General features: G+C 40.8%; 1 protein-coding gene across 2 annotated transcripts in view; it reads left to right on the top strand.

Moving 5' to 3' along the window:
* luzp1 (leucine zipper protein 1) overlaps positions 1 to 13059 on the top strand; it is a 49656-nt gene extending 36597 nt beyond the window's left edge. For both annotated transcript variants that reach the window (XM_051385591.1, XM_051385598.1), the window contains exons 7-8: positions 5882 to 6165; positions 6939 to 13059. In XM_051385591.1, coding sequence (XP_051241551.1) covers positions 5882 to 6124 — 243 coding nt within the window. In that variant the 3' untranslated portion in view covers positions 6125 to 6165; positions 6939 to 13059. The remainder of the gene's footprint in view (positions 1 to 5881; positions 6166 to 6938) is intronic.
* Positions 13060 to 15213: the final 2154 nt, after the last annotated feature.

Below are 15213 nucleotides of genomic sequence, written 5' to 3' on the forward strand. Positions count from 1 at the left end.
ACAGGGGGAAAAGAAGGTTAGGAAACCTCAAGGAGAAGAAAATAGCTTTCTTGTATTTAAATGTGCCACCACATTACAGTCTGTGCCCCTGCCAGGCTGCGTTGCTATTCTCCCAAACATTACTGAAGATAACTGCCTAAATACTCACCTCCACATAATACATGTGTAAGATTAACGTGTTTGTGATCCACAGACATGCTTTTTTCCCCCACATACTGTATGTATATCACAGTGTAAGAGCTTATGTTTTTTGCAATAACTAAAAGTTATTATCAGGAATTAGTTATTTTGAAATATTTTGGTTTTCTTTTCACATGTAGAATGGCAAATCTTTCGCCACTGTAAGCACAACCTGACACATAACTTCTCCAACACTTGAGACTGGTTGTGGAGCTGTTATAAAGAACACACAAGAGCCAGATTGAGCCCTCAGATCTCATGTATGTGTGCTTATGCATTAACATGTGAGATGTGAGATCTACAGTTAAATTAATGGAGTGTGAAAGTTTATGCAAGTCATCAGAAAGATGAGGTGAAAACTACAAATGGGCTATTAGTATTAACTAACTTGTCTATTGGTATATAATATATTGTTAAACGACTGTAGTACTGCTTACAGAGTGGGCTTCATGGCTACAATAACATGTCAGTCTGTCAGTTTGACAAACTAGGTTGGACTTTGGGCCTTTGGGTAAGATCTGTGTTTTCTTCTATAAATAAACTAAACGTTGCCAAGGAGACAGACACACACATGCAAAGTGTCTCATCCATCATCTTTGGTCACATTTGCGATCTAGGGTAAAAATAGTTTTTGTCTTGCATTTATATAGCACACAGAGATCTGTTACAAAAGATCAGTTTACTTAAGACTTCATTATTTGTTTGACTTCACGCAGTTTACTACGTTGGAATATAGTCAGTAGTAGCAGTAGATAGAAACCGCAGTGTTGTAGTAGTAGTGCATTGAAGGGTTTTGGACTAGGTCAGGACTAGGACTTCAGGAGGTTACTCGGTCGCGTTTGTGTTTTGAACCAAAGTTGTGCAATGCTGTTATTGTCAGGGCCAGTTTTTAGCTTCATGGGGACTCTTCCTCTGACAACTATCACTAAGGCTGGCCCTTAACCCTTTTTGGTACAAACTAATGCGTCATCAAGTGCAAGAAGCTAACATCTGGTCAGATTGGTAATAACTTATTCTCCTTGCAAATGCTTGCACTTTCAAAAATGTACATTTAAGAACTTCGGATGTTTTTGTCAGATTAACAAAGTATATATTGACATGTTATGTTATAATTCTCAAAGTAAGTTATTGAAGAAAGTATCATGTTGGTATCCATGCCAAAACTCAGGTATTATATTAGCATTAATATAAAAAAAATTCAAATAACAGTCAGCCCTACCTTTCACATTATAATACTAAGTTGCACAGCCTGTACTGGCTTAGATGAACACTGGTCATGTTGTTCTTCACACTGCTTCTCTCTAACATGTTAAAAATTGTATTTTGCTGTGAGCGTCAATCAGAGTATCGTACAGACACAAATTCACACCAGTATGCTCCAGTCAGAGCAAAGACAATGAATACAGATGTCAAAACCTTCAACTGGGGTCTCCAGCCTTTGCGTAAAAACATAACTGATAGCATGGCCTTAGAGCTGTCATTGCCCCCTCTGATTAGCCTAAATGGGTTTAATGGAATAGTCTAACACTGAGCCTTAATGACCCCCTTCAGCATTGATACAGACTTGTAGAAAGAGCATTATGGGACAGCCACCTTTGTGCTGTCTCTGAGACCTCCCCTCCCTTCCTCTCTCTTCCATCCCCCTGTTTAATTTGTCATCCAAGCCCTGACATGAGCAAATTGGCTCGAAGTCATGTATATAAGGAGCTCTGTCAGGGTCATTGCCCACATCAGTTCTGCCACATAGCCTTGACCCCAACCCTGCATTTTCAGGACAGACTACTCATTCTCAGTGCAGTTCATAAGTCTCCTGCTCTCCTCTTTCTGTCCCATATCACTCAGCCTTGATGGCCTGGTTACCGTAGAGCCCTGGATATAAGCAATTTAATGAGTCCCTGCCATTGGTTCCTGTCCTGTCTCTGATGTGGTAAATCATCAGCAACCTGATGAACTGCCTTTCCTGTTGTCACTCCTTCAGTTTTTTTTTGTCAGTTGTACACTTCGTTATGGGAATTTCCCAAACCCTCTTGGTTGACTCTGCGGTACAATAAAACCTTGTTCATCCTGATATTTGATGCATGAACTGGTCAGTCCATTTGGATAGCAATTATGAACAAAAATTGCTACAGTGCAGAAAAAACATACTTCAATTTATAATTGGGCTTTGAAGCATGTCTTGGAGCACAGCCGATCATCTTTGGTTTGGATTTTTAGAAAATTTCAGTGGTCTGAACAGCATCCATTCCCAAGAGGTTTGGATAAATACAGCTGTAGTCGGAGGCACATGGATTGATGGAAGAGGAATGTAACTAGTCATCATTAACTGACATACCATTGATCTTTTTTCACTTGGTATCAGTGCTCCTCTATCTTTGACTAGAGCTTGATCCCTTGTGAATGTGAAGCAGCTGTTTATATATGATGATGTGATATTACTGTTTTAGACGTTTACTCCTAAATTCTCTTTGAACATAAAAATATTGGTTGAAAAATGGGTATTTTTTCTAGAGATTAAAATCGATGTCCTGTCTACATGCCTTGGATTTCTTTGTAGGACAATTGACATCAAACGCTTCCCAGAAATGAGAGTAGAGCAGACTGAAAATCCGCTTACTTACCAGTAAGGCACTATTGATCAATAGTCATTAAGGAGGAGACAACACTCCAAATACCCAAAGTACCCTAGAGCGACCTGGACAAGATGATAGATTATTGATTAGCTTTCTTTTTTCAACCTCATGTATAAATTATTTGAATGTCATTTATTCAAACCTTTATAGGACAGAGAATGACATCTTTTCATCTGGTGAAAGGTCAGGGTCCAAATCAATGGCTGCTGTTTAACCTTGACTGTTGCCTCTAGTGGTATGGCTATGAACAAATGTCTGCAAAACTGATGACACTAATGACATTTCCATCAGTCTCAGCAAATATTAGCATGTTAACATGTCAAACTAAGATGGTGAACTGTATGCCTGCTAATCAGCATGTAATTGTCATTGTGATCATGTTAGCATTAGCTGATTATAGCATATAGCTCAAAGCACTGTTGTGCCTGAGTACAGCCTCCTAGATGCAGAACTGGTAGCAGGGAAAGAGCATGCAGGACTTGGTCTAAAACACACTTGAAGGCCAATTCTGACAGTTCAGTATGAAAATGGGGAGTGCTTGCTTTCTATCGCTGTCACTCCACACCTCATAGTACAGAACAGAATAGCATTGTAGTAATTCCTCCCTACTGTAGCAGTAGGAAACCTCAGCCTGTCTATGAATTAGTCGCGAACTTATGTTTGGCTGAGAACAGTGGGGCCGATATGGCCGATGAGCAAGATACCAAAACATCCTTTGTTGAGTCAAAAACCAGTGGCAGCAAGGTAAAGTGTGGTATAAGAGCTGCTCTACTATTCATCGTTCGCCTGATGTGACCTGCACAGAAAAAAACCCTGTGGAATAACAGTCTGTGCAGCAGCTGCAGTTGGACTGTGGGATGTTTTCAGTTGTAGAACATGAGACACTGAAACAGACATTGTATGAATGACCTGTGAAAAGCAATAAAAGAATGGTTTTTCTAAATCATAACCAATAAACAGATCATCCTCTGGGCAAATGAAACACAAATTTCACCTTTTTCCGAAACATTTTACCTGGTGTGTTAAGGGTATTGCCTTGCTCGAGAGGTGATTTAAGAGTTTGGATTGGCAAGACAACACCATTCCTTTAAAATTGGGCGAGAGACCAAGGGCAGACAGATTTAAAGCAGGGGTATAATTTGTTCTGCAGAAGCTCTGACACGCTACTTGTTATTTCTTAAATCTGCTGGCCTTCATATGGTATTAGAGCGCAGAGGTTCCTCACTGCCTGTCTGGTTTTCAAAGTGAACTCCTGGAAACTGCACTGACAATTCTTAAACGGAGTGCATGAGCTGAATGAAGGATTTGTAGAGATTAAGTGTCTACACATAAAGTCTAAAACACCCTTAAATACTTTTTGAAATACACACTTATTTTCTTTCTTGCTGAGAGTAAGATACCATCCCCATGTCTGTACGGTTAATATTGAAGTTACAGCCAGCAGCTCATTAGCTTAGCTTTGAGATTGTCCAAGAAACAGTCCAGCACACAACGTGTAGTTTTTACACTTTGGTTTGTGAGCTTTAGAGGTCCTGGTAGACAGAGATTGTTTTTAGTCTTTTTGCTAAACTAAGTTAAGATAATTGGCTGCTGGCTCCAACTAGATATTTACCATACAGATATGAGAGTGGTATCGACCTTAAGTAATTCTAGGCGATAAGTATAAATAAGTGTATTTCCCAAAATGTCCAAACTTTTTGACATATAAAGGTTTGTGCGAGATACCTAACAGCACTGCTTTTCTTACTCCCACCGTCTCTTTTTTTATTATGTAAAATCATCATGCTGTGCTGTCAGAAATGATTTCGTGTTTCTGATTATAACAGCCTATAAATGTGGGTTTTCCAAGCTGAAGGCGTTCTGATGTGATCTGCAGGAGCAGGTCTGTGATGACAGCAGCACTTGCTGTTCCCAGTAGATTTCCTCTGCTCTGGCACATCAGCTTACTTAACAGCATTCATTACAGACTGACTTTCCTTTTGCCCAAATATTTTCTTAAATTAACTTTCAGCCACATGGGAAAAAAGCTCTCCATTGGCACACGCAGAAGTTACTAATTTTCCTTCTACTGAAGCTACATATCTTTTAAAATCTGTTCTTAGTTCTTTAGTGCACTATACTCATTGTCATTTCTAAGCTTTTTCTTTTAACTTTGGGTGAATAAATGCCAAATCTTTATTGTCATGTGTGTATTTATTAACTTTAGTTAATTTAAGTCTGTTACAATGTGTTGAACAGTGTAGAAGCCTCCTGTTGAGTGTAGGAGGAACACTGGAAGTGCATTACATGGCAATCTTGTGAAAGCCCCCAGTCTCTTGCAGCAGTGGCTTACCATAGAAGGAGAATATGCCACTCTGCCGTTTCCTCCCCTCGGTGACTGGAGCAGGAAGTGACCACACTGAACACGCCTACTTGGCAGAGTCTGCTGGTGACTGATTTCCTGTCTGGTTACCCCTGGAGACCTAGAAAGGCAGTCCAGCAGGGCTCCATTAAAGCCAATTAGCTAGAATGCATTCTAAAACTGCATCTGAAGCCAACTCCAACCCACCAAATGTCACTAATTATGGTGCTTTTTTAAAGCTGAAATTACAGGAGCGGGGTGCTGTTTCTGTGTGCTTTAGGAACTGCATCGTCATCTAACTCTCGCTTTCTTCAAGCAGGGTTACTGAGGTTATGAGAGGGGGACGTGCCGTTGTAGCCACCACAGACTAGTAACTTGGGGTTTGTTTTCTAGTCAGCCCACCAAATTATAAATCTCTCAGCTTGGGGTATGTTTGGGGTTTTTGGTCGGGGATTTTTCCCCTGGCAGAAGTCCACATGGCAGACTTTCCTTGTCACACACCAGTTAACATAAACAGCATGTATTTAATGCCCACATAAGTCCAAACTAAGTGCCCAGAGCTCCTATACACAACTCCAGAATATGGTATTGAATTAACTGACCTCTATTGAAATGTTTGTGTTTCTGACCAAGTCAATGCCAAACCAATCCACCAACTAGAACTTTCTACAGCTGCCAATCCAGACTGTGAACAACATTTTTTCTTTATCTAATTTTCTAACCTTTCCAGGCTGCTGATGGAGAAGAGCCCAGTCAAAACCCGAGCCACAGCCCAGCCTCCTGGCGGCGGCAGCTACCCACCAGTGACTCTCACCACCTGGGGAGCTCTTATGACCGGGCGTCCAAGACAGCAGGGGCCTCTTCCAGAGGGGATTTGTGGTCCAGTCGGGGTCAAGGGTCAGGGGCTAGACCCGAGGGGAGGAGTGGAGCGGGGAGCAGACCCTGGAGCCATCGTCAGTCTGAACATCATTAGAACAACAGGGTCTGAGCAGGACTTCTACAGTGAAAGGACAGGTAGGAGAGGGCAGGGTCTTTTATTTACTTCTGGCTCCTGAAACTTATTAATTAAAGGAGAGTGAGATTAATTACCCCTGTTGGAATCATGTCACATCTCTTAAGGGGGTTTCAAATCAAATTTGCAGCACCAAGCTGCTGTAGCCCATTTAACAGTACTGGGTTTAGTACATCTATCATGGTGGCAGCAGTGTGATGGTTTAATAAGTAGGGTGATGCCCAGTGGGAAGTCCCAGGTTCACTGCATTTAGCAGTTAGCATCCACCCTGCTGAGGTGTCCTTGAGAAAAGCAATTCCAGGTGAACTTTACTGAAACCTAACCTGCAAGCAAGCATAGAGAGGATTCCTTTATTGTTCTTAATTATAAGAATATTTTCTTTCCTGGAAAGAACAATGTAATTTAGCACTAATTTCCTTGAAAGAAAAGTTCCATTTAGACTAGAGTAAATATTCCTTCATTATGAATTTATCATCAGAAACTTTATACTTCATACATGTTGAATTGCATACAGTTTCAGCTGACTGGCAACACACTGACTAAAAGACTTTGAGTCTTGCTGGAAATTAATTGTAATAATTTTAATTGGAAGTGTACCAATTGAACATCTATTTTCCCAATAGTTAGTACATAATTACCTTGTTCTTTCTGGCAAGCCTTCTGGGAAATTATTTGGAAATGACCAACCAATCATGTTTCTAAAATAAGTTGAATAGTTTGTGTTAAAGTCTCATGGACTAAGTAAGATCTTTCTCTTATTTTCGTTTCTTAACAGCACTCAATTAATCTCTCAATGGCACAAGGAGGGCCAAACATCAGTCTCCCATCAACTAGTGGCTACACCATTACCACCATCTCCAAAAGTCCGCATCTGCAGCTTTTATAACAAGCAAAGAAAAGAAAAAAGAAGTTGCAGCCATATAGAACAACAAATCACAGACATAAGCCTACTTATTATGACCCTGAGTGTACCCTGAGACGTCAATGCTCCTCCTATCTGGAACTTTCTCTGTCCCAAAAGAGGCATAAATGGAAAGACAGTGCCTGTACAGTGTTTTGGAGGTCGTCTCACCAGCCCATGTATCCTCTTCTGCTTCTCGCGTTGGATGTATTATAGTGTAATCTCGAAACTTGACAAGGGAGAGGTTGGCATGCTGGGGACGACTGGAGATTTTCCTGCGTGCCAGAGAGGTTTAAAGAGAGTTCGAGGAAGAAGGACTCAAAAGTTGAGAATGCCTTTCTCAGAGGACCATTACAGGAGCCGGATATGTTGCTTCTGCATCAACAGTTCTACATCACTGAAAAAAACAACCCAATCTTCAGTCAACTGCAGTACAATGTTTAAGATGCATCTTCATCTCACAGGGCTGGATCTCCACATGCAGAATTCTTCACAAACTAAAGGAAATTTACCTTAAATGTGACCAAAAACAGGAAGCGAATTACTGTCTTTGCTGACTCGTACCATGATATCTATTTTCTCTTACTCAATTCATATTTGCTTGGACAGCTATATGTGCTTTTTTTCTGATTTTCTCACACATTTGTACACAAAACCATATAAACACATGCACAAACAACATGTACATTTTAAAATGTTTGGTTTATTTTTAACCCGTGTCACCACATTCTGGCATGCAGCCTCAAACTTGATTTCATTTGGGGTCTTTGATCTTAAGCAAACATTTGCATGTTTCTAAGTAATAACTGAAGAGAGCACTTGAAATATTGTGACTCAGCATGCACGCTGCTTAAATAATTGCTGGTTGGCTGCATTTAAGGAGCACACACGCACACACATTATTTCTGACAGACCGGGACCTTATTTAAGCTTTTTTTTTTTGCCATTTTCACCACTTATTTTGATTCTTTGTAATTCGCTTCCTGTTCTGCATTATCCTTTTCCCTTTCTGCTCAACCATATCAAGACAAAAAAAATGTAGTTTGCACGCAATGAAATGCAATGCACATGTAGAAAAAAAAAAGAATAATGGGGGGCATGCTACAGTTTCCATGGTGCTTTGTTTTACAGCTGTTGCAAATGTCCTCATTCATGTATTTTGAGAGAGCCATAGCAAAATGGAGGTTCTGTTTTAACTGAACATTGGACTTTGGATTACCAGCAAACCTGGCCTGGCAAGGCGGACTAATTTTCAGTGCTGCTGTAAATACTGTGTACATGCCAGCCAGTCATAGGAAGACTCAAGACTTCTAACCACAAGGAACTGACAGTCCAGCTTGTGTGTGACTCGGTTCGCCGTGCGAATCGTCCCAGCTTATCTCCATCTCTTATTTCTATAGAAGTGTATTATTTTGTAACATCATAAAATATCAACTTGTGGTTGATATGTTGGAGCAATCTGCAGCCACTGCAGCAATGGGGGTGCCACAGAAACCGATTTAGTCGTGGCCAGTAATAAATAAAAAGGTGTTTTCATTTAGGTAAATGGTGCGTATCTATGACCGAAACCTCACTGAGATTGTCAAACCTTTCTGTAATGTTAGTCTTTCAACAGGCTCCTGCTGGATTTAGGATGTGACATACCACATTCATTGGAGTTTGACAGGCAATGTACACTTTGTTCCTGCTACAAATGTATGAATGTTGCTATTGAATGCAGCTGAGAATGAGCAATTGCTTGATGACTTGATGCACCAATCCAACACGATTGCATTCCTTGTCTTTCTGACAAGATCATGTAACCATAACTGTGACACCTTGGGACACATGGATCTGCTGAAGAACTTTTAAAGTCTCCATCTTGTTCCTTTGCTGTTATGACTTTCAGTGCTGCGATGAGTCAGACCCTGCTGGGGATGGCCTGTTTCAGTCTGAGTACATTTCTCACTTCTCTTGTATTCTACCAGCCACAATCTAATATTTATTAGTCTCCATATATGTACAGGTTCTTTTATTGTGAAGAGTTCTGCCGGCAGGAGCCTAGTCTGTCGCCGCTTTGTCACTTTATTGTTTATGCAAGCAGGAGATTATATGCAATCAATAAACTGCCCCCCCCGCCACCCCTCATGCAATGTCTGTAACTATCAATCATCATTATTGTACATGCAGATCAGAGGTGATGACTGTGTAGTGATAAGTCCAAACTAAAATGTTTTCAGAATTCCATTGATTTCCATTTATTTTACCCTTTGATTGAAATATCTACAGTTGTTCATCTGTGCCTTGAGATGCAGTAAGAGAGGTAGAATGTCCCAACAAATTTAGACTTGCACCATATTCTTACACTGTGCAGATAAATGACATGCAATACTAATTGTGAGGTTCTTTTTTTAACTTTATATTTTTGACATTCAGAGGATTGTTGTATGGAACATCGTAAAAAAGTATTTTGGTTTAAGGTTCTCAGAGGGAACTCCTCCCTGAGGTATGTCAAAGCAAGGTTCCCTTAGAAAAAGCTAGTTTTTTTTTCTAACCTAACTTCAAAGTACTATTTTAAAGAATATAGACCGCACCGCCTAAAAAGCTACGTCCCTAGGATTTGTCTCTGAGTCGCAGGGTGCAGCGCAGCCTCAGAAAGGATTGCCATGTGGCCTCTTCATGGCCACTGCTGGCTTTATGATAGAGCAAACACAGACCAGACATACTGTTCAGAGCTCTTAGTGCACACGCCAAGACTTGATGATCATATAGCCTTTCTGCGCTTTCTCTGTTATTGTTTCTACTACCACTCTTCTCATTTACCAAGAGGGGATGCCATCTCTTCCCCAATCTATCATCTTTTCAACCAATTCCAATTTTCCTTTTAGTATTTTAGAGAAGTCAAATGTTCCTCCTTCCCCCTTTCCTCTCTTCCTCCTTCTTCCTCTGTTTCTCTGCATCTTCCTTGGATTCTCATTTCCTAAAGGGAAAGCCAAGTCCTAAACAGCGGTGATATGTGTTGTTGGTTCAGAGAGTTGTTGTTTTGTTGAAGGCCAGAGGCCTGTCACCAGATAGTGATGGGCAGCTCCCTGGGTAGCTGAAAGGTCAGAGGTCAGGGCTGCATCTAATCCTGTCTCTACGTCTTGACTCAGGGCTTCTAAATACAGGAGGGAGGAAGACGGACAGCTTGGCAGCAATGTCCACTTTAGGGATAATTAAAACAGATGAGGGTATTGAGTGTCCGGTTCTGCCTGTGCTCATGCTGCCAGAGATACACGTGGTGCGGTTGTCCATCTGTGTGTGTTGTTATTAATATGTCAATGAGGGCTCTCGTGTGTTGTGAGCTGCTGCAAATCCCCGAGTAAGAAGGTGCTGAATGACAAATGTGCACGTGTGTGTGGCTGGAGATGTGTGTTTTTTTTTTTTATATATTTGAGGCTTACATCACTGTGGGTCAGGATTACTGTATATAGCAACTTGGTGATGCAAGTGCTAACACAAATGCCCTCCTCAGCCCTTATCGTTCACACCTTTAAAGTTCACCTGTTTCCCTCCACGCAATAAACCATCTACCATGCAAACTATATTACAGTTCCACCCGTCCTCACTACAACTATACTGTGCGACCTCGATCATTCATTCGTGTCTTTCACTTTCCTTCATTCTTCTACCTCCCCCCCCCCACCACCCTGAAGAGAGTATTTGAGTCGAGGGGTCCCAGGAAGAGCCCAGCTGTCGGAAATTGTAGGTTTTATGACGCGTTGGAGGGTTCCCCTCCTGGAGACCGGCTTCAAAGAAAGCAGGGCTTCTTGAAGGGCAAAGTTGAAACTGCATCCTCCGTTAGTCATGCTGCCTTTCTTCCTTACAAGGCCCCAAAGTACACTAACACCCAACTGACTGCCATCCACTGACTCCTAGCTGGACTCTCTGTGTGCCAGGATGAAGACCAGTCGAGGCTTCTATCTATGTGTGTTTTAGGCTACATGCCCACTATTCACATGTTATTGGTTGTATTCGTTGCTTCCAGTGGCGAGAGCCTGTAAAGTGTTGACACCGAGGAATGTACTGACTAGTCATCTGGGACTCAAGCGAAGACTTTACAGGTTTCAGACTTCTATGGCTTTTGTGGCACTATAAAGAAACAGCTGGGGGGCTCTTTCAGAGTTTTTGTCAGTTTCCTCTCCTCCCTGAATGATGGCAGTTTTGCCGAACATTTGTTGAATCGGAGAAATGTTATGATAGCTGCCGCTGGAGCAGAATATTTAGGACATGATAAAATTCCTGCAAGGACAAGAGGTGGTTAAGCAGTGGAGAGAAAAGAGGCTGCTTCCGCTTCCCTGCTCAAATACCAACTAAAGAGTTAACAGAAATCCTCTTAAGCTCTGCTGGTGTATAAACATCCGTTATTTACAAGTCATTGTTTTTTCCTTTTAATAAAGTAGACTAGAATGTACTTAGCAGAGATTGGAGTGGCCAGGGAGAAATGGCTCTTGGGCAGCGAGCGGGCCGTTGTCCTCAAAGGCCTCCATTGTGAAGCCAGGGTCATGGTGTCATTGGGTGGCGTAGGCTGTAATCTGCACTTAACCAGCACTTAACTTTAAGACCTCAAACGACTAATGCCCCCTTAGTCCCCTTTGTCAAAAAGTTTCCTTTAACTCTGTTTCAGTAGCCGTTTGCTGAATGTACCGCAGACATGTTATGTGTTTTTGCACCAGCCAAATTAGAGTATTTAAGAGTCATCTCACCTGTTAAAGAAAGGAAATTGTCACGCACTCAGTGAATGAATAATCTTTGAGCATATTTTTTGAGGTATGGCACCCTGTTACGCCTGCATCTCAGCCTTCTAACATTGTGCCAAAATCATTCCACAGTATTTCTAGTTTACAGATAGAGACAGAGCCAGTGTTTCCCCAGATGGATACCCTGTCTCTAAAATACTGAAATTAAGGGGAAAATGTCAATTTGAGGGTTTTCTCTTTTTTTGGTTTGTTTTTTCTGCTTATGTATGTTTTTATTTCTTTGTTAAACAAAAGATGTCTTATTTTGGAAGCTATATCGAATAGATTTTATTTAAGGAAAATCTTGTAATTTTGTAAAGTGGGCCTTATTATTGATATATATTAAGTATTTGTCCATCTTGATTTTAAGAATGATATTTTTTTTTTGCAAGATAATGTATCTTCCTCATTGTTATTACACTCCTGGAGAGTACTTCTTCCTGTATTTTTGTGTTTGTTATTTTAATGCAAGACATTTCTCACAACCTGCAGACATGATGGCACACCATAGATCAGAGAGAGAGAGAGAGAGAGCATTAAAGAGAGAGAGGCCAGGGTTGTGTCATAGTCATTGAATAATGAGAGCGATGTCCATTTTATCAGAGCTGAGCAGGTCTGCAGTGCTGAGTGGTTCACCATGTGTCGCCCCGATTTTATCGGGGACCATTCAGTGGTCCGGCCTCTTCGCTGCTCTGTTCTCCCTCGCTCATAAATTCAGGGTTTGTACATCTTCTGTGCTGTATGTTTGTAAGTACTGCCAAAGAAAGAAGCGTGCAGGCCCCAGAAAATACATGTGTATATAAATATATATATGTAAACGCACACAAATAATCTAATAGGAATTAAAAAACAACATATAGCTGGATCTCATCTCTTACACGCACAGATACAAGAGTTTCAGGCCTGTACAATCAAATTGTTTTGTTTTTATTTCTGAGCGTTTCTAAGTTTTTGTGTGCAGAAGAAGGAGACTGACAGACAGAGTCAAACGCATTACTATGTGTAATGAAATCAGATCAAAAGGGTTTTTATGATTTATTATTGCTTCTCAGTGTGTCAGCAATGCCAGGTGGACTGTGTGCGGAGGCTGTTTTTTCTTTTCTGTTTTAGACTTAATACATTGTGCATGTTTTAACCTTACTGTGGCTGGCGCACTCTGCATGTAGGTCTCTTGAAGCTGCCAACTGTACAGCGAACCATATGTATTCCAATAAAAATAAAAACCAACCTGTTTGTAACACGTCTCCATGCTGGAACCTGTGTCAGTGTGTGTGTCTGCAAGCGTTGCTGATGGTGTGTAAAAACTCAACCCATGTATGTTAATCTCTTTTCTGCTTTTTGCTGAACAAGCTCAGCAAGTTTTGATTTCATAGTGGTACTCTCTCTCTCTCTCTCTCTCTCTCTCTGTGTGTGTGTGTGTGTGTGTGTGTGTGTGTGTGTGTGTGTGTGTGTGTGTGTGTGTGTGTGTGTGTGTGTGTGTGTGTGTGTGTGTGTGTGTGTGTGTGTGTGTGTGTGTGTGTGTGTGTGTGTGTGTGTGTGTGTGTGTGTGTGTGTGTGTAAAAAATCCCCTGGTTTGAGCAGAGAGAACAGCAGCTGACGGTATGCAAAATAAGCAGGCAGACAAATTAGGCAATTTGGTCAGGTACAAAGAGGAAAACCACAAGCTGTTGTGGAATGCAAAGTCAGCACACAACTTTCTCTTAAACAGCTACGCCTCGCTTTGTGAAAGCCAGCACTTCTGTTCCCGCAACTGTCAGTTAAGTTTGCCAGCATGATATAGTCTGATAAATAGACATGTGGAAATAACCAACCTCTCATCCTCAGTTATTTTATTATCCACCAGTAACGCAGGAGAGTTTTTCTTGCCTGTTAATGTCCTACGTTTCCCAGAACGGTTCTGTACAACTCCAGAGAACAAGCCTGAACGTGTTGAATTAATCTGCATGGCCTTTATGTCTAGGTGTACACAGGTGACAGTGATGGAGCAAGAGATCAAAAATGTTCTGGTTGAGAACAAGTGACTCCTGGTGCTCAGCTGAATTGCATTCTGGGACATATGCTCTGGGACATTATAAATTATCAAACTATATGTCACACATCTTTATATAGAACTGCATACATGAATAAACATACATTGAGACAACTATAAATAATACTGGAATTCCTAATACTAGACCCCTTTGACACAGTTGAAATAGTCTGCTAATAAGGTGAAAGGTGAAATTCCACTTAATCCAAACACAAATGAACTGGCTAAAGTTGTTTCACTTTTTCTTGCATTAAAAGTAAGATTTCATTTCTGTGAGTTTGTTTGGAAGTTCCCACAAATACTGTTCAGATCCCACAGTGTAAAAATACTCCCATTATGAGTAAAACTCCTTTGGTTGGAAGCAAGGTACAAAAGTATTATCAGCAAAAATTTACTTAAAATATCAAAGTAGAAGAGCTTGTTCGTGTATTTCATTTTTAGATTTTAAAAAAAGAATACTTCTTAAGTAGCATTTTAGTGGAGTTGATGTATGTTTAGTTGTATTTAATTTAGGAATCAATGTATTTAAGTGACAATTGAGCTGAAGTACAGTACTTGAATGCATGTACTTACTTTCCACTACATATGCATGTATACAGTGACATACTATAATAATAGTATAGTAATGTAATTCCTTATCAGCTTCTTCAATATAAGGGTCTGGATATTGTGCATGCTTTATAGAACAAAGCCATTAATGTGACCAGTAACAGCTGTCCATCACCTATTGTAAATGATGAATACTTGTAGTCTGAAGACTTATTTCACACTTTAATCCAGTAAAGAAGCAAAAGAATAATCATCTCTTATTTTTAGCACAGAATCAAGAGTCAGCCTTGGTTTGCTTGCGTGGTGTCATAAGTCAAAATGGTTGAGAGTCAGGGGTTAACGCTGTCTCCTGCTTGCGTGGTTTAATCTGTCCTAAGTTCAGATGCAAGGAGGTGCTACCCTAACACAGTGGTGCCTGTTTGGACCCTGGTACTCCTGAGCCTCAGCGCTGATGCCTGACCTGAATTAATGCTGTGAAGTCAACCATGGAAATGACTCAGTTGCACTCCAGGCGAGTGTAGGAGGAGGACGATGGAGGAGTGAGAAGTGAGATAGAGGATTCACTGCCTACAACAGGTGTCATCTGTGAGAATGCGTCCTGCAGCGCTGAATAACTTTAGAGGTGACACTTGCTTGATAACTGTACGTGTTATATGGGATTTTATGTCATTTAGAAAAGTGGTTGTCTACAATCAAAGCTAGATAAAAATTTTAGGGATCACCAAAATTATTAGAGCCCATCCTGAGGTTGTTCAGTTGTTGAGACATTTTACTCAAAACCACAAATGTCAAGCTCATGGTGAGGTGGCGCTAA

Source organism: Dicentrarchus labrax, unplaced genomic scaffold (genome assembly GCF_905237075.1).
Source record: "Dicentrarchus labrax unplaced genomic scaffold, dlabrax2021, whole genome shotgun sequence".
In the NCBI taxonomy this organism is placed as follows: Eukaryota; Metazoa; Chordata; class Actinopteri; family Moronidae; genus Dicentrarchus; species Dicentrarchus labrax.